General features: G+C 32.4%; 4 protein-coding genes across 21 annotated transcripts in view; 3 read left to right on the top strand and 1 right to left on the bottom strand.

The window, feature by feature from the left end:
- septin5a (septin 5a) overlaps positions 1 to 2,688 on the top strand; it is a 53,292-nt gene extending 50,604 nt beyond the window's left edge. For 2 of the 3 annotated variants that reach the window (XM_073909168.1, XM_073909167.1), the window contains exon 11: positions 2,066 to 2,688. In XM_073909168.1, coding sequence (XP_073765269.1) covers positions 2,066 to 2,128 — 63 coding nt within the window. In that variant the 3' untranslated portion in view covers positions 2,129 to 2,688. 3 annotated transcript variants of the gene reach the window in all.
- myl2b (myosin, light chain 2b, regulatory, cardiac, slow) overlaps positions 1 to 17,601 on the bottom strand; it is a 271,503-nt gene that overhangs the window by 12,480 nt on the left and 241,422 nt on the right. The window lies entirely within an intron of this gene.
- On the top strand, positions 4,891 to 15,459 carry gp1bb (glycoprotein Ib platelet subunit beta). 3 transcript variants are annotated; one of them, XM_068223039.2, is made up of 4 exons: positions 4,891 to 4,944; positions 7,456 to 7,608; positions 10,306 to 10,654; positions 13,512 to 15,459. In XM_068223039.2, the coding sequence occupies exons 2-4, from the start codon at positions 7,503 to 7,505 to the stop codon at positions 13,807 to 13,809; spliced, it is 753 nt and encodes a 250-aa protein (XP_068079140.1). In that variant the 5' UTR covers positions 4,891 to 4,944; positions 7,456 to 7,502; the 3' UTR covers positions 13,810 to 15,459. The 3 variants fall into 3 exon arrangements, with proteins under 3 accessions (XP_068079140.1, XP_068079141.1, NP_001138284.1); XM_068223040.2 differs by lacking the exon at positions 7,456 to 7,608 and adding an exon at positions 5,102 to 5,160; NM_001144812.1 differs by lacking the exon at positions 7,456 to 7,608 and having other exon boundaries at positions 4,893 to 4,944.
- The window catches only part of dhx37 (DEAH (Asp-Glu-Ala-His) box polypeptide 37), a 57,501-nt gene continuing 57,162 nt past the window's right edge, over positions 17,263 to 17,601 (top strand). For 7 of the 14 annotated variants that reach the window (XM_073909008.1, XM_073909005.1, XM_005172444.6 and 4 more), the window contains exon 1: positions 17,266 to 17,298. Coding sequence is in view for 4 of the 14 variants with exons in the window: in XM_073909002.1 (XP_073765103.1) it covers positions 17,455 to 17,484 (30 nt within the window). In the remaining 10 variants the exon portion in view is untranslated. Of the gene's footprint in view, positions 17,485 to 17,601 lie in introns of all 14 variants that reach the window. The other 7 variants (XM_073909009.1, XM_073909002.1, XM_073909001.1 and 4 more) reach the window with 2 other exon arrangements.

The following is a 17,601-nucleotide window of genomic DNA, read 5'->3' as shown; positions in this document are numbered from 1 at the left end:
TCGTTCATTAGATGCTATAGTTCTTATTCATTAGAAATTAGTACTTACACTAGTTCTTATTCATTAGAATATAGTACTTACACTAGTTCTTATTCATTAGGTACACATTCAATATATACTATAGTTCTTATTTATTAGATACTAGTACTCATACTAGTTGTTATACTCATTCATCCATAGGTACTAGTTCTTATTCATTAGCTACTCATTCATTATATACTATAGTTATCATTCATTAGATACTAGTTCTCATACTAGTTCTTATTCATTAGGTACTGTCGTCAGATACAGTAGTTCTTATTCATTAGGTACTGTCGTCAGATACTGTAGTTTTTATGCATTAGATACTAGTTGTCATGCTAATTCTTTTTTATTAAGTACTCGTTCATTACATACTATAGTTCTCATTCAGTATATACTAGTTCTTATTGACAAGGTACTTGTTTAACAGAAGCCATATTTCTAAGTCATTAGATACAATTTTTTCCCAGTGATGGGTTGCGGCTGGAAGGGCATCCACTGCGTAAAAACGTGCTGGATAAGTTGGCGGTTCATTCCGCTGTGGCGACCCTAGATTAATAAAGGCACTAAGCCGAAAAGTAAATGAATGAATGAATGAATGAATAGATACTATTTATAAGGTATTCGTTCATTAGATACTATTGCTCTTATTCATTAGATACTAGTTCTCATGCTACTTCTTATTCATTAGCTACTCTATTATTATATACTACAGTACTTATTCATTAGATACTAGTTCTTATTCATAAGCTACTTGTTCATTAGACACTATAGTTCTTAGTCATTAGATACTAGTTCTTATTCTGTACCTACTTATTTGTTAAATACTATAGTTCTTATTCATAGATACTAGTTCTCATACTTGTTCTTATGTATTAAGTACTCTTTCATTAGACACTATAGTTCTTATTCATTAAATAATAGTTCTTATTAATTAGATACTCGTTCATTAGATACTATCATTCCTATTAATTGAATGCTAGTTTTCATGCTACTTATTCATAAGATACTCATTCATTAGATACTATAGTTCTTATTCACTAGATACTAGTACTTATACTAGTTCTTATTCATTAGGTACTCATTCAATATATATACTATAGTTCTTATTCATTACATACTAGTTCTCATACTAGTTCATATGTTTATTCATTCATAGATACTAGTTCTTATTTATAAGGTACTCATTCATTATATACTAGTTATTATTCATTAGATACTAGTACTCATACTACTTATATTCATTAGGTATTAATTTATTAGATTCTAGTTCTCATACATAAGGTACTTGTTTGTTAGATACTATAGTTAATATTAATTTGATACTAGTTTTTTTCATTAGGTACTCATACATTATATACTATAGTTATCATTCATTGGATACTAGTACTCGAAATAGTTCTTATTCATTGGGTATTCATTTATTAGACACTAGTTCTTATTCTTTAGGTACTTGTTTGTTAGAAACTATAGTTATTGTTAAATTCTAGTACTGTAGATAATCATTCATTAGTTCATTTTCATTAGATACTCAATCATTACACTATAGTTCTTATTCATTAGATACTAGTTTTTGTTCACAAGATACTTTTTCATTAGGTACTAAAGTTATCATTCGTTAGATATGAGTTCTTATTCATTATTAGACACTATAGTTCCTATTAGATACTAGTACTCACACTAGTTCTCATTAGAGAACTGTTAGATAATCATTCATATCATATTCAGATACTAGTTCTTATTCATTTGATAGTGGTACTGGTACTATTTTCTATACTTGAAAATAGTTCTTATTTCATTACTGACTAGTAACTATTCTGTTGTTTCAAACATCATATTTCTGCCATTGATATCTATGTGGATCTGTCATTCATTTATCAGCTATAATATTAATATTAATTAATATTAATAACATAATCTTAATTTGAAAAAAACATGTATGATCTGATTTCTAACTAGATCGATTGGGATAATTAAAACAAAACTGCTCACATTGTAATTTTTCAAATCATTTTCCTGACGATGTTTTGTTTTGTGTGTGCAGCTGAAGAGAATGCAGGAGATGCTGGAAAAGATGCAACAACAGATGCACGAGAAAGACCAGTGATACACACACTACAGCCTCACAGCACCCTTCAGATGTGAATGCATTTAAATGATACTGTACAACTGTCATATCTACAGCTCTGCTCATCAGCTCGGTGCTTCTGTCTGCTGGATCAAATATGGCGTCATGTGATTCATCATGTGGTAAATACTGAGGAACGTACATAAACCAGTGTAACTTAAGTTAACTTCTAAAGGGATCTAATTTATAATTATGTTTTTTTATTTTTATTTGCTTAGCCAGATGAATGTGTGTGAGAGTGTTTTCTGAAGCAGTGCAGAGTTTATTCATGTGTGTTTGAGAGAGACTGATGCCTTTTGCTATGAATTTGTTGGCGTTTTATTTTCTGCAGTGAATGTGAGAATACAGTTATGTTTTCAATAAACATACTCGGTCCTGACGGATGGTTTTTGCTTGTTTTATAAGAGTAATCATCAGAATAAGATATATTATTATTATCAGTGTTAATGGCCTTTAATAATTTAATAATTTATATTATTATGTCAGTTGTTCTGTAAATCTTGAAGTTAAGCTTGCTAATAAATGTGAATAATGTAGAAGATGTCGCTCTGTGTTGTTTTATATGCACATGATTGATCGGTATCTGTTTCTTGACTTATGGTAAAATGTATTTACTTGAAATTATTTTGAGATGAAATAAAAATAGGGCAACATTTCTCATTTTAGTTTAATTTAAATTGTACTGACAATTTAAACTTAAACTAAAATCTATTTAAAAATATTTTATTTATATTTAAAAATATATTTATTTATTTAAATAACATTTAAATAATATAAATTAATAAAGTATAAATAGTAATAAACAATAATAATATTTAAAAATACATTTTTAATATAAAAACATAGTATTTTAAAATAACTAGATCATTCAGATGAAATAGAAAACGTAAAAATTAAATAATTATTACTTGAAATAAATTTGAGATGAAAAGAGTGATAAATTTAATTTCATTTGAATTTAGTTTAACTTTAACTAAATTAACTTTAACTTTAAACTAATTTTAGTTTAACTACAAATTGGAACTGAAATCTATTTTAAAATATATTAAATAAATAATTATTTATTAAAATAAATGTATTTTAAAATTTACTTATTTATTTACTTAAATATATTTAAAAATGTGTTTGTTTAAAAAAATAAAAATAAAAATATTTCAATTTTTTAAAATAAAAACTAGACCATGGAAATGAAAATAGAAAACGTAAACATTAGATAAATATTTATTACAAAATTAAAGCAATATTTTAATTATTTCAATTTAGTTTAACTCAACTAAAAAGTTTAACAAAAATTAAAACTGAAATCTATTTTAAAAATATTTTATATTTATTTAAAATTTTATTTATTTAAATGAATACAAAAGTATATATAATTCAATATTTAAAAATAAAAACCATCCAGAGGACAATAGATAGCTTAAATATTAAGAAAATAATTATTACTTAAAATAGATTAGAGATTAGATAAAAAGGGGCAATATTTCTAAAATAATGTAGTTTAACTCGTGCAAAAATTTTCAACTGAAATCTGTTATATATATTAAAAAAATTAATTATTATTAAAAAAAGTAAATAAATGTATTTTTAAATGTATTTTTTTTTGTTTAAATATATTTAAAAATGTATTTAAATACATATCTACAGTATATAAATACAATTATAAAATATATAAATATAGTCAGTATTTTAAAATAACAACTAGATCATTCAGAGGAAAATAGAAAACTTAAATATTAAGTAAATAATTATTACTTGAAATAAATGTGAGATGAGATAAAAAAGAGTGATATTGCTCATTTTAATTTAGTTTAACTTAATTAAATCTGAAATCTGTTTTTAAAATACATTAAATAAATAAATAATCATTAAAATAAATAAATGAAGTTGCTTTTAAATGTATTTATTTATTTAAATAAAAAAAATATATTAAAAATACACATTTATTTAAATATATATATATATATATATATATATATATATATATATATATATATATATATATATATATATATATATATATATATATATATATATTAATATTTAAAAATAACAACTAGATCATTCAAATTAAAATTGTAAATTTAAATATTAGGAAAATAATGAAATACTTGGTCAAAATATTCACAAAAATTATGATATGAAATGTTATCTTATACTAAAATAGCAGTAACATTTATACAAAAAATGTCAGAAAGGTTATAAATGATTTATTATATTTTCTTATAATCACAGCATGATCACCTCACAGCAAGGTCGCTGGTTCGAGCCTCCACTGGGTCAGTTGGCTTTTCTGTGTGGAGTTTGCATGTTCTCTCCGTGTTCGCGCGGGTTTCCTCCTGGTGCTCCGTTTTCCAAATGCACGGCTATAGGTGAATTGGGTAAACTAAATTGTCCAGTGTATGTGTGAGTGTGTATGGGTGTTTCCCAGTGATTAGTTGCAGTTAGAAGGGCATCCGCTGCGTAAAATATATGCTGGAATAGTTGGCGGTTCATTCCGCTGTGGTGACCCCTAATAAATAAGCCGAAGGAAAATAAATGAATGAAAGCTGTCATTTTGCTATATGTTTTAGATATGCAGAATATGTTTCTGGGTGATTCTGGGAGTGTGACTGAAGACGGGGAAAGATGACGCAGTATTAAAGAGTAAAAATGTGGCACGCTTCCTCTGTGTGTGTGTGTGTGTGTGTGTGTGTGTGTGTGTGTGGTTATTTTATCAGCGTGTCCCAGCTGTGTGTGATCCTGCAGTCTTAACTCTCCCTCAGGCTGATACTGACACACAGACTTTACTAGCGCTGGTAAGTACTTCCCTTTTACTGCACACAAAATTACATTGATCATATTTAAACATCACACAATATATGAACTAGTTCTAAAGCTTAAATCTAATGTATTCTTGATTTACTTCACTGTTAATGAAATATTAATGTTAGCTAATCTGTTTCTGGCCACTAGCGTTGCAACCTCCGTGAACTCAAAGGGTGGTAAACACACACACACACACGGGTGTTTAAGTGAGTAGTACAGTTGAAGACTGTATTATTAGTCCTGTGAATCTTCATTTCTTTTTTAAATATTTCTCAAATCATGTTTAACAGAGCAAGGAAATTTCCACAGTCTGTCTGATAATATTTTTTCTTCTGGAGAAAGTCTTAATTGTTTTATTTCAGCTAGAATAAAAGCAGTTTTTAAGTTTTTAATCCATTTTAAGGTCAAAATTATTAGCCCCTTTATTAGCAATATTTATTTTCTATAGTCTACAGAACAAACCATTATACAATACCTTGCCTAATTACCCTAACATTAACCTAGTTAAGCCTTTAAATGTCACTTTAAGCTGAATACTAGTGTCTTGAAAAATATCCAGTGAAATGTTATGTAGGGGAAGAGATTTTTCATAAAAACTAAACTTTAAATTTGAAAAGATAGTGTATTAGACAGAAATATTAGACAGAAATATATATTTTGCTGTGATTACTAACTCATAAGTGTGGTCTGGCAATACCAGATGCGGTATTTTGAACAAATGTTGGACAACTCCAATATTATTTCACTTTTTTTCGCATTGTTACTGTTGACCCCATCACTAGAGATGAAAGTTACACACACAGGTGGGTCAAGAGTAACAGCAATGTGTGCTAGATTTACTGGCTAAATCTTGTATATTTTAAATATACTTCACTAACTATGACCTATGTTCACTGCAAACCTATTTTGTCCTTTATTTTTGCGAAAGAATTTAAACTGCATTTTCATTTTAAATTTCAGCTCCATCAAATGTTTCTAAAGCAACCCAACAATGCAAAATGTTAACTTTTTCTAAATTTTTTGAATATTTATTATTACTATGGGCAATATGCATTAATCCGGTCTGATCTCACGAGGAAATGTAAGTGTTTTACGTTTTGTCAGTTTAGTGGTGAATTCAGTCGAAAAGAAAAGGTACGATTTTAAAAAGGAGGCGTGGCACCCGACCCTCATTGGGTGATGAGCAAATCATACTAAATTGTACGAATTAGATCAAACAAATTTATACGAATTAGCCACTAAATCAAAAAGTTACGAATTGCTGTGAGATTGTGTGGATTAATCTTATAAAACATACACTGTAAAAAAAATCCGTAATTTTACGGTTTATTTCCGGCAGCTGGAGTGCTGGAAAAAAAACCCCACAAAATTACGGCCGTTAAATTACAGAAATATACCATAAAATAACGGATATTAAATGACAGAAATTATGAATGAATGAATGAAAATTTCTGGTGAATTTTTGTCATTTAATATCCGTTTTTTTTTTTGTTTTTTTTTTACAGTAAATTTCTGTAATTTAACGGCCGTTATTTTACTTTTTTTTTCAGCACCCCAGCTGTCGGAAATAAACCATAAAAATACGGATTTTTTTTTGTAATGTAATATAACCTAATGTGTATTTATATAGTTCATTTATTTTGTATGTATGAACATGTAAATGAAGCTTCTAGTGCACACAAACAAATAAAACAACCCTATTATTCAAATAATTAAATAATAGGATTATACACATGTTTAAAACTATTATATAACTAATTATCAGGTTATAAAAAATAACTAATTAATACAAACAAAATGTTAGAATTATTAACCCTCGTGTAAAATGTTAATTCTTTATTTTTCCCCAATTTCTGTTTTACAAAGAGATATTTTTCTCAGCACATTTCTAAACATAATAATTTTAATAACTCATCTCTAATAACTGATTTATTTTATCTTTGCCATGATGACAGTAAATAACATTTGACTAGATATTTTTCAAGACACTTCTATACAGCTTAAAGTGACATTTAAAGGCTTAACTAGGGTAACTAGGCAGGTTAGGGTCATTAGGCAAGTCACTGTATAACATTGGTTTGTTCTGTAGACTATCGCAAAATATACTGCTTGAGAGAGCTAATAATAGTGACCTTAAAATGGTTCATAAAAAAAATAAAAACTTCTTTTATTTTTGCCGAAATAAAACAAGACTTTCTCCAGAAGGAAAAATATTATCAGACATACTGTGAAAATTTTCTGAATTTAAATTTCTAAACATTATTTGGAAAATATGTGAAAAATAAATACAAAAATTCAGAAGAGGACGAATAATTTTGACTGTATAATAGTGGCATCGGTGAATTATATAAAATCTGAAATTATTTCTATTGAATTAAATCTTCGCTTCCAATGACTGTACATTAGAGTTGCAAATTGTTTTTGATGATATTATTAAATGTGTTGTTTAATGCTTTTATCTTAGTCTTCCCAGTTCCCTTTACTTCCTCCTCTAATTTCAGATAAGCCTACGCATCTGCTCAGTCTTCTTCAGTTTAGCACTCCATACATGGCACCAAAAAAGGCTACATACTGCAACAATACACCAGTGGTTCTCAAAGTGGGGGGTCGGGACCCCCCCAAGAGGTTGGGGGACAATGAAGGAGGGTCGCCTGGTGATTTTCAAAAACCTATTTATTTTTATTAAACCATAAGAATTAACATATTTTATCCATAACCTACTGAAAATAATAAATAGTCATTTATAGTTACTATATAGTTGCTATAGTAGCTTATAGTTTCTAATTCTATTGGATTGCGACCCCTGGGGTAATTAAATTATATTAAAGACACAGCAATAGAGTCAGATGCAGCAGATTGATTTTATAACACCAGGTTCAACTTTCTGGCACATTTATAGCACTGACATGCATTAAAAAATTAAACAAAGAACAGACTTGGGTCTATTGGTGTGTGTGCGCTATTGAATTTGAGGTTTCTGTATTTATAACCACCTCCCAAATATTGGGGGTCGTGAGTCACTGGCATTGTTATTTTGGGGGTCACAGGCTGAAAAGTTTGGGAACACCTGCCATACACCAATACCCAATAGCAATGTCAAATATTCACGTTACACGTCTTACTGCACCACAGAAAGAGCTGCAATATACAGTATACAGTTGAAGTCAAAATGATTCGCCCTCCTGCGAAATGTGTTTTCTTTTTTCAATATTTGCCAAATGATGTTTAACAGAGCAATGAATTTTTCACAGTATTCCCTATAATATTTGTTCTTATTTGTTTTATTTCGGCTAGAATAAAAGCATTTTTACATTTTCTTAAAGCCATTTTAAGGTCAACATTATTAGCCCTCTTTATAAGCAATATATTTGCTACTAAACAAACTATTGTTCTACAATGACTTGCCTAGTTAACCTAATTAAACAAACACAAATATTATTTGCTGTCATCATGGCAAAGATCAAATAAATCAATTATTATAAATGAGTTATTAAAACTATTATGATTAGAAATGTGTTGAAAAACTCTCTGTTAAATAGAACATTATTAAAATTTAATAGGAGGGCTAATAAATCTGACAATAACCGTAAAAACTGCAATATTTCATTACAAATAATAATTGTGGGTAACACTTTATTAAACAACAATTTTCACTACTGACTAGTTGCTAATTTTGGCTGTTACACTCACCGGCCACTTTATTAGGTACACCTTACTAGTACCAGGTTGGACCCCTTTTGCCTTGAGAACTGCCTTAATCCTTCGTGGCAGAGATTCAACAAGGTACTCGAAATATTCCTCAGAGATTTTGCTCCATATTGACATGATAGCATCACACAGTTGCTGCAGATTTGTTGACTGCGCATCCATGATGTGAATCTCCCGTTCCACCACATCCCAAAGGTGCTCTATTGGATTGAGATCTGGTGACTGTGGAGGCCATTTGAATACAGTGAACTCATTGTCATGATCAAGAAACCAGTCTGATATGATTCACGCTTTATGACATGATGCGTTATCCTGCTGGAAGTAGCCATCAGAAGATGGTCACTGTGGTCATAAAGGGATGGACATGATCAGCAACAATACTCAGGTAGGCTGTGGTGTTGACACGATGCTCAATTGGTACTAATGGGCCCAAAGTGTGCCAAGAAAATATCCCCCACACCATCACACCACCACCACCAGCCTGAACTGCTGATACAAGGCAGGATGAATTCATGCTTCCATGTTGTAGACGCCAAATTCTGACTCGACCATCCAAATGTTGCAGCAGAAATCGAGACTCATCAGAGCAGGCAACGTTTCTCCAATCATCTATTGTCCAGTTTTGTTGAGCCTGTGTGAATTGTAGCCTCAGTTTCCTGTTCTTAGCTGACAGTAGTGGCGCCCATTGTGGTCTTCTGCTGCTGTAGCCCATCCGCCTCAAGGTTGGACGTGTTGTGTGTTCAGAGATGCTTTTCTGCAGACCTTAATTGTAACGTGTGGTTATTTGAGTTACTGTTGCCTTTCTATCAGCCGGAACCAGTCTGGCCATTCTCCTCTGACCTCTGGCATCAACAAGGCATTTGTGCCCAAAGAACTGCCGCTCACTGGGTATTTTCTCTATTTCAGACCATTCTCTGTAAACCATAGAGATGGTTGTGCGTGAAAATCCCAGTGGATCAGCAGTTTCTGAAATACTCAGACCAGCTCATCTGGCACCAAGAACCATGCCACAATCAAAGTCACTTAAATCTCCTTTCTTCCCAATTCTGATGCTCGCTTTGAACTGCAACAGATTGTCTTGACCATGTCTACATGCCTAAATGCACAGAGTTTTTGCCCTGTGATTGGCTGATTAGAAATTTGCTTTAACGACCAGTTGGACAGGTGTACCTAATAAAGTGGCCGGTGAGTGTATATTGGTATTGAGCAGCATTTTAATCTTTATATCCTTTAAATGAATGTTTTGATGTACTGCAATGTCTTATTCTATATTCCTAATCTTACCCAATACCTGAAAACAACTAGTACCTTAATAACTATTAATAAACAGCAAATAAGGACTTTGAGGCATGCTGGTTTGTAAATATTAAGAATTTAGCCCTAAAATAAAGTGTGACCAAAGTGTTTATATTTATGTTTAGCTGTGAATTAGATGAGGAATTCTTATAAAGGACAACTAAAAATATCTGCAACTCCAGCTCAGTTCTTTAGAAATAACATGATAGTAGTAAGTGGTGTGATGTTGTGTGTGTTTCTGCAGTGTGTGTGCTGTATGAGGAGTGTTGTGTTGGGGGTTTTCTTCAGTGTCGTGTGTGTGTGTTATATTACTGATGTATAGTGACCGGTGTTGTGTGTTTCTTCAGTGTGTGTGTGTGTGTGTGCTGGTATGAGGAGTGTTGTGCTGGTGTTTTTCCTCAGTGCGATGGCTGCAGTGGTTCAGGGCTCGTGTCCTCATGTGTGTTCGTGCTCTGCTGGTGTTGTGGACTGCAGTAATCGTGCTCTCACCACCGCCACGCTACCCTCGTCCTTTCCAGCGTCCACCACTGAGCTCCTGCTAAATGAAAACCACCTAACGGCTCTGCCCACCGGCCTGCTGGACGCTCTGCCCGCCCTGCGCCGCGTCGCCCTGCACGGAAACTCCTGGGCCTGCGACTGCGCCATTCTTTACCTGAGGGGCTGGATGCTGAAACGTGGCAGCGACCCGTCTATGCGGTGAGCTAGTGTTTTAGTTAACTGAAACAAATCTATTCGTTTAAAAATAATGAACTGAAATAAAATAAAATGTCCATAATAAATAAAAAAACACTACATAAAATTAACTGAAGTCAATGAATTTCATTTAATTGAAATAAAATAATAATAATATTTAGCAAACATTTATTACTTAAGTAAACCAGTAGATTATTTTAATGAACCAAAACAGTAACTAAAATCATTGGTCAAAACATATTTTATTTTTAGTTAGCTAAAATAAAATAAAATATTCACAATAAATTAATTAATTAACATGTTTACACTATTAAATTAATTTAAAAAAATTCACAAAAACACATTCTGTGCGGTGAGCAAAGAGTATTTTAATAAAGCAAAACTGAAACTGAAACTACTGGTCAAAAATACTTTAACAAATACAAGAAAATATCCTTAATAAATCAAAAACTAACACTAAATTAAACTAAAAACATTGTTTTCTTTTTTCAGCTTAGTCCCTTTATTTAACCGGGGCCACCACAGTGGAATGAACCACCAACTTATCCAGCACATGTTTCATGCAGCGGATAACCCTCAGCTGCAATCCATCTCTAGGAAACAGCCATACACACTCATTCACTACGGGCAATTTTAGCCTACCCAATTCACCTGTACCACATGTCTTTGGACTGTGGGGGAAACCCAGAGGAAACCCACACGAACGCAGGGAGAACATGCAAACTCCACACAGAAACTGACCCAGCCATGGCTCGAACCAGTGACCTTGTTGCTGTGAGGTGACAGCACTACCTACTGCACCACTGCGTGGCCAAAACTAAAAACATTAACTGAAAAAATTATTTAAATAAAATATTAATAATTAACAAACATACAAGTCGTCTCAGTGGTTAGCACTCTCACCTCACAGCAAGAAGTTTGCTGGTTTGAGTCCTGGCTGGATCAGTTGGCATTTCTGTGTGGAGTTTGCATGTTGTCCCCGTGTTGGGGGTGGGTTTTCTCCGGGTGCTCCAGTTTCCCCCACAGTTTAAACACATGCGCTATAGGCAAATTGAATAAACTAAATTGTCTGAAGTGTATGTGTGTGTGTGTGTGTGTGAATGAGAGTGTATGGGTGTTTCCCAGTGCTGGGTTGCAGTTAAAAGGGCATCCGCTGCGTAAAACATATGCTGGAAAAGTTGGTGGTTCATTCTGCTTTTGTTACCCCTGATAGATAAAGGACTAAGCCGAAGGAAAATGAATGAATGAATGAATGAATCGTTTTCAGAATTAATAAACACATTCAAGGGTAAAAATGTGACAGAGCAGCAACACATCTATATAGTGAGCATGATTACTTTAGTCAACCACAACTAAAACTATCAGTCAAAAATTATTTTGTTAACTGATGTAAAATAAAATATCCATTATAAATGAAAAACTAACACTAAATCAAGCTAACAACAGTCTTGTATACTGAATATATATATATATATATATATATATATATATATATATATATATATATATATATATGCAGTTGAAGTAAGAATTATTAATTATTACCCTTTGATATTTTTTCTTTTTAAATAATTCCCAAATGATGTTTAACAGAACAAGGATATTTTCACAGTATGTCTGATAATATTTTTTTCTTCTGAAGAAAGACTTAATTGTTTCATTTCAGCTAGAATAAAAGCAGTTTCAAATTTTTTAAACACCATTTTGAGGACAATATTATTAGCCCCTTTAAGCTATATTATTTCGATAGTCTACAGAACAAACTTCGTTATACAAAACTTGCCTAATTACCCTAACCTGCCTAATTAACCTAGTTAAGCCTTTAAATGTCACTTTAAGCTGTATAGAAGTGTCTTGAAAAATATCTAGTCAATTATTATGTGCTGTCATCATGGCAAAGATCAAATAAATCAGTTATTAGAGGTGAGTTATTAAAACTATTATGATTAGAAATGTGTTAAAGAAATCTTCCCTCCGTTAAACAGAAATTGGAGAAATTTACCACGGACTAATAATTGTGTGTGTGTGTGCGTGCGTGCGTGCATGCGTGCTGCGTGCGTGCGTGAGTGAGTGCGTGCGTGCGTGCATATGCGCGTGTATGTATGTGTATAGTGCTCAGTATACACCCAAATTGATATGTTATAGAAAAAAAATAAATACAAATTAAAAACAAGAGGAAACATCAAAAGAAGCAAAGAAATTGAAAAATGTTGTTGGTTTTCATTTTTTCTGCAATATTTTGCTTGAATTTAAGTGTATCATCTTTCAATTTTTTTATATGTTTGGTGACTAAATTATTATTTTAATAAATATATCTGTTTAATAAATCTGCTTTGTTTAAATGCACCAAAATACATAGCCTATATTCGCTGAGAAATGGATAAAAATATTCATTTTCAAAATGGGCTGTACTCAATTATGCTGAGCACTGTATGTGCACCTCTCAAGCTGAAATCATGGCAGATTACAGTCCGCTTACAGAACATGCATTGTCAAATTAGAACAAATTTCTGAAGAGTAAATAAATGTAGAAATGTAGCACGCTAGGGACACCTGCATGTTAAAATCTGCAACTACAACAAGATTAACAAAAACTGAAACCTGTGCATCATCACAACCTGTGACAAACTGCAAGCTTTCTATCCATCTATATTTATATATATATATATATATATATATATATATATATATATATATATATATATATATATATATATAAAGGTTTTGAATCTTCTGATTGAGAATTTTGTCACTGTTTTGGAGCACACTAGCTCATAGATAGCCTTAAGACTTACATACTGAAACTAACATCTAAAAAAACATTATTTTAATTTCATGGCACCTTTAAAATGTGTTTCAGGAACGTGTCGTGCAGTTCTCCTGCTCACCTGCGGGGGCGCCTGATCGTGTATCTGCCGGAGCAGGAGCTGCTGGACTCGTGTCGGTACTGGCTGTGTAATTTAGCTCTGGCGTCTCAGATCAGCCTGTTGGTCTTCATTGGCGTTCAGGCGCTCCTGTTGGCTTCCGTCATCTTCTTCCTACGCCGGTTTGAGCGGCTCACCGAGGAGGCACAGCGTACAGCAGCCGAGAGCTTCACGGCAGAGGAAAACGCGGATCACAATAGCGAATACGTCATGCTGAAGGACAGGAGCATGTAGAGCTGCGGTCACTGCGTATCGCATATAATTATAATAATGTATAAGTGTCCATTTTACATTCATTTCCTTTTTATTGCATGATACTTTTCCAAAATACTTAGAGTTGTAAGTTAAAGGGATAGTTCACCCAAAATTAAAGTACAAATCAAATCAAAACTAACCATTTTGTTAGCTTACATTGCTGGTTTTGTGTTGAACTGAATTCATCTGTGCATGTCATCAGGGGCGCAACTACACATTTACTGAGGGGTATGCGGGTTCAAATTTTGTGTGTTATATTAATTAATTAATAATAAATGAAGACAAATTTTCAGATCAATCTTATAACTTTTGACATTATGTATGATTTGACAGTTTATTTAGATAAAAATAAAAACAAATCTAAACAGTTACATCTACATGAACACTTTCGGCTGTGGGACTGCATGCTATTGTGTTAAATGATTTTGAATTAAACAATAACAATATTATATTCGTTTAAAATGCAAAATAATGTTTTTTAACAAAACATATTTATTTTTATTATTTTTAATAAGGATAATTTTAAAAATAGTTTTGGCACAACGGCGCCCCCCATGTGTGGCGCCCCTATGCGCCGCATATACTGCATACCCCCTTGTTGCGCCACTGCATGTCATTAAGGGAAATACATTGTTTGCCCTTTTAATCTAAAGATTGAATTATGAAAATGCACTTCCTGTTTGTTTTGAGGTAAGTTCACACTAGATGCAGTATGCGCAAATAAATCGTGCTATACATGCATGAATAGACGCCTGAAGATTTTGAGTTTACTCGTTGCATTCAAGCATCAAATTCGCACGTGAAATTCACTTCACAGTAGACGCAGATTCCCGCTATGGGCAGGGCTTCTGTCTGCCCGGTGACTTTAGCTTCATAGCTAATGGCTAACATGGATTTTATTGAGGGAGTAGCTGTGCTTATGTGATTTAGGGAATTTGAAAAACAGCGTTAATTCGTTCGGCACTGTGTCTGAGTCCACTAGATCCTTTCAGAGGTGCACCCAGCTCTGTGAGTTCATTAACTCTTCCAGAAACTTAACCTGGATGATGGAGGCTTTCAGCGGGGCTTTTGACTGAACTGAGCCCAGTTTGATGAGCTGTTGTCTGGCGTCGGCAGGAGGATTTCCACTCGGGACACCAACTGCAGGCGCTACGTCATAATAAAGTCCCATTAAGGCAAGTCATTTCACTCGGTGGCCATCTTTAAAACGCCTCTTGGCAGGCACGTGCACACATAGGGCTCAACCTGTGCAGTGAACATGGTCTTTTTAGTCTTGGATAGCTAGTGCCCTTCCAAAACGATCAAAAGTGCTCCCGCGACACACCCTCCCTCCCGCCCTTCAGTAGGCGTGCGACAACACCACTCTTGAGTACCCGTTCTTCGGAATATCTTGTTTTGTTTTCAACAGAAGAAAGAAACTCGTGAAAGTTTAGAACAGCTTGAATGCGAGTATAATAATTATTCATTTTTAGGGTGAACTATCCCTTTCATGGAGTTTAGACTGTTTACTGTAAATTACCCTAGTTGGGGATTGAAAATTAGACTGAAATTAATGTCTTTTGTAAAATTAAGCTCTTATCTAAATTGTTGATCCACTGGTCACAATTAATTAAAGTATTTTGCTGTGTATTTACTGATAAATGTGTTTTAATTATTATTTATTAATATATTCTTTTCTTTATATTATATTATATTATATTATATTATATTATATTATATTATATTATATTATATTATATTATAACAACAATAATAAAAAGGGTTTTTATTGATAGAAATGTTCAGAATTATTATTAGAACTAGGCTATATTATATTATATTATATTATATTACATTACATTATATTATATTATTATATTTTATTATATTATTATATTTTATTATATTGTATTGTATTTTATTTTATTGTATTATATTTCATTATATATTTTTATTATATTATTATATTTTTATATTATATTTTAATATAGTATGTTAAATTATATTGTATTATAACAACAACAATAATAAGGGTTTTTATTGATAGTAATGTTCAGAATTATTATTAGAACTAGGCTATATTATACTATACTATATTATATTACATTATATTATATTATATTACATTACATTACAGTGCTCACCAAAACTTAATTTATTTAATCATTAAACATTCATTCATTTATTTTCATTTGGCTTAGTGCTTTTATTCATCAGGGGTTGCCACAGTGGAATGAACCACCAACTTATCCATGTTTTACACAGCAAATGCACTTCCAGCTGCAACCCAGTACTGGGAAACACCTATACACTCATATTCCCACACTCATACACTATTGCCACTATTTAGTTTATTCAATTCCCTTATACCACATGTGTTTGGACTGTGGAAGAAACCGGAGCACCCGGAGGAAACCCACAACAACACAGAGAGAAAATGCAAACTCCACACAGAAATGCCAAGAAGCCAAGCCGGGGCTCAAACCAACGACCTTCTTGCTAACCACTGAGCCACCGTACCACATCATTAGAACGGTAATGTCAAATATTGTAATTTATTGTTACAACTGTTAGACTAGGAACTGAAGTAGGTTACATTTATATTGTGACAGTTTTGTGTAATATGGGAGAAGAAGAACCAAGTATCAACCAAAATACTGCCAAAAAGGGAATAATATAATATACAAAAATAAACAGAAAAAAGTAATAATACCTCGTTTAAAAATAATGCTTAAACCAGCTAAGATGGTTTAAGCTGGTCGATCAGCCTGGTTTTATAAGGGTTTTGGCCATTTCCAGCCTGGTCTTAGCTGGTCAGGCTGGGAGATGACCAGCTAAAACCAGCTAGAGCAGCCTTGATATGCTACGAGTCCTGCCAAAAATCTGCTATTTCCAGCTTAAACTTGTTGGTTTTAGCTGGAAACCAGCTTGGACATGGTCAAAACCCCTCTAAAACGAGGACGACCAGCTAAAACCAGCCAACTAGCTTAGGCTGGTTCAAGCTGGATTTAATATAGATTTTTAATAACAAAAGAATCAAAAAACAATAAACCCAGCAGGGGAAGAGGACAAAAGTGGCGCTGAAAGAAAAGAAAATAACAAAAAAAAATATTTAAAATTGTGATAAAACGGGAACAACTTAAGTTTATTTTACATCTGGCAAAAATAAATATCAAAAATCTCTTCTTTAAACTAATTTAAATGTGGCAAGTCAACAAAACACAAGACCTGTTTCTCTTTGTTAAATGATGATAAAATGGTACATACGTATTTTACTGACGCTTTAATAAAATAAGCGGTATTTATGAACATAAGACGCTTGATTCAAAAGCTTTAACAAATTAATTATTAAATCTACCTATTCAAAGTTCACTTGAAAAGTTTCTCTTAGCGAAAGTTAAAAAAAAGGATGAAACCCGGAACCTTTTATCGGACATCAGCTCGCCGGTTCCATTTAACAGCTGCACAATATTACTACAGGATCAACACGTGAGTTTTTTCCCCTGAATCTTTTACTGTTTGAGACATTGAAATGAATTAATCTAACGTATTTTAATGCAAAATAACTGCCGGGGTGATCCCTAACACTATCGTGGATATTTAATTATTAAAAGTTGCCCAGAGTCAGCGATAGTGTAGTTTTTGATGAATGTCAGCCAGGCAGCTGATCTCGAGGTGTGTAAACATTGACATCCAGCAACACACACGAACACTTATAACATGGTCCGTGTGTTTGATAGTATAACACCCAACATATTTATATAAGATAAAACTAGAGGTTAAATTTTGAAT

The sequence above is a fragment of the Danio rerio genome, chromosome 8 (assembly GCF_049306965.1).
Source record: "Danio rerio strain Tuebingen ecotype United States chromosome 8, GRCz12tu, whole genome shotgun sequence".
Lineage (NCBI taxonomy): Eukaryota > Metazoa > Chordata > Actinopteri > Cypriniformes > Danionidae > Danio > Danio rerio.
The sequence above is the reverse complement of the archived record's forward strand: the minus strand, read 5'-3'. Positions and strand labels throughout refer to the sequence as shown.

Bases quoted from the DNA above. Each gene is read 5' to 3' on its own strand.
- gp1bb (XM_068223039.2), top strand. From the start codon at position 7,503: ATGGCACCAAAAAAGGCTACATACTGCAACAATACACCAGTGGTTCTC. The intron at 7,609-10,305 runs GTGATTTTCAAA...GTGTTTCTTCAG, and splicing joins CAATGAAGGAGGGTCGCCTG to TGTGTGTGTGTGTGTGTGCT. The intron at 10,655-13,511 runs GTGAGCTAGTGT...AATGTGTTTCAG, and splicing joins GGCAGCGACCCGTCTATGCG to GAACGTGTCGTGCAGTTCTC.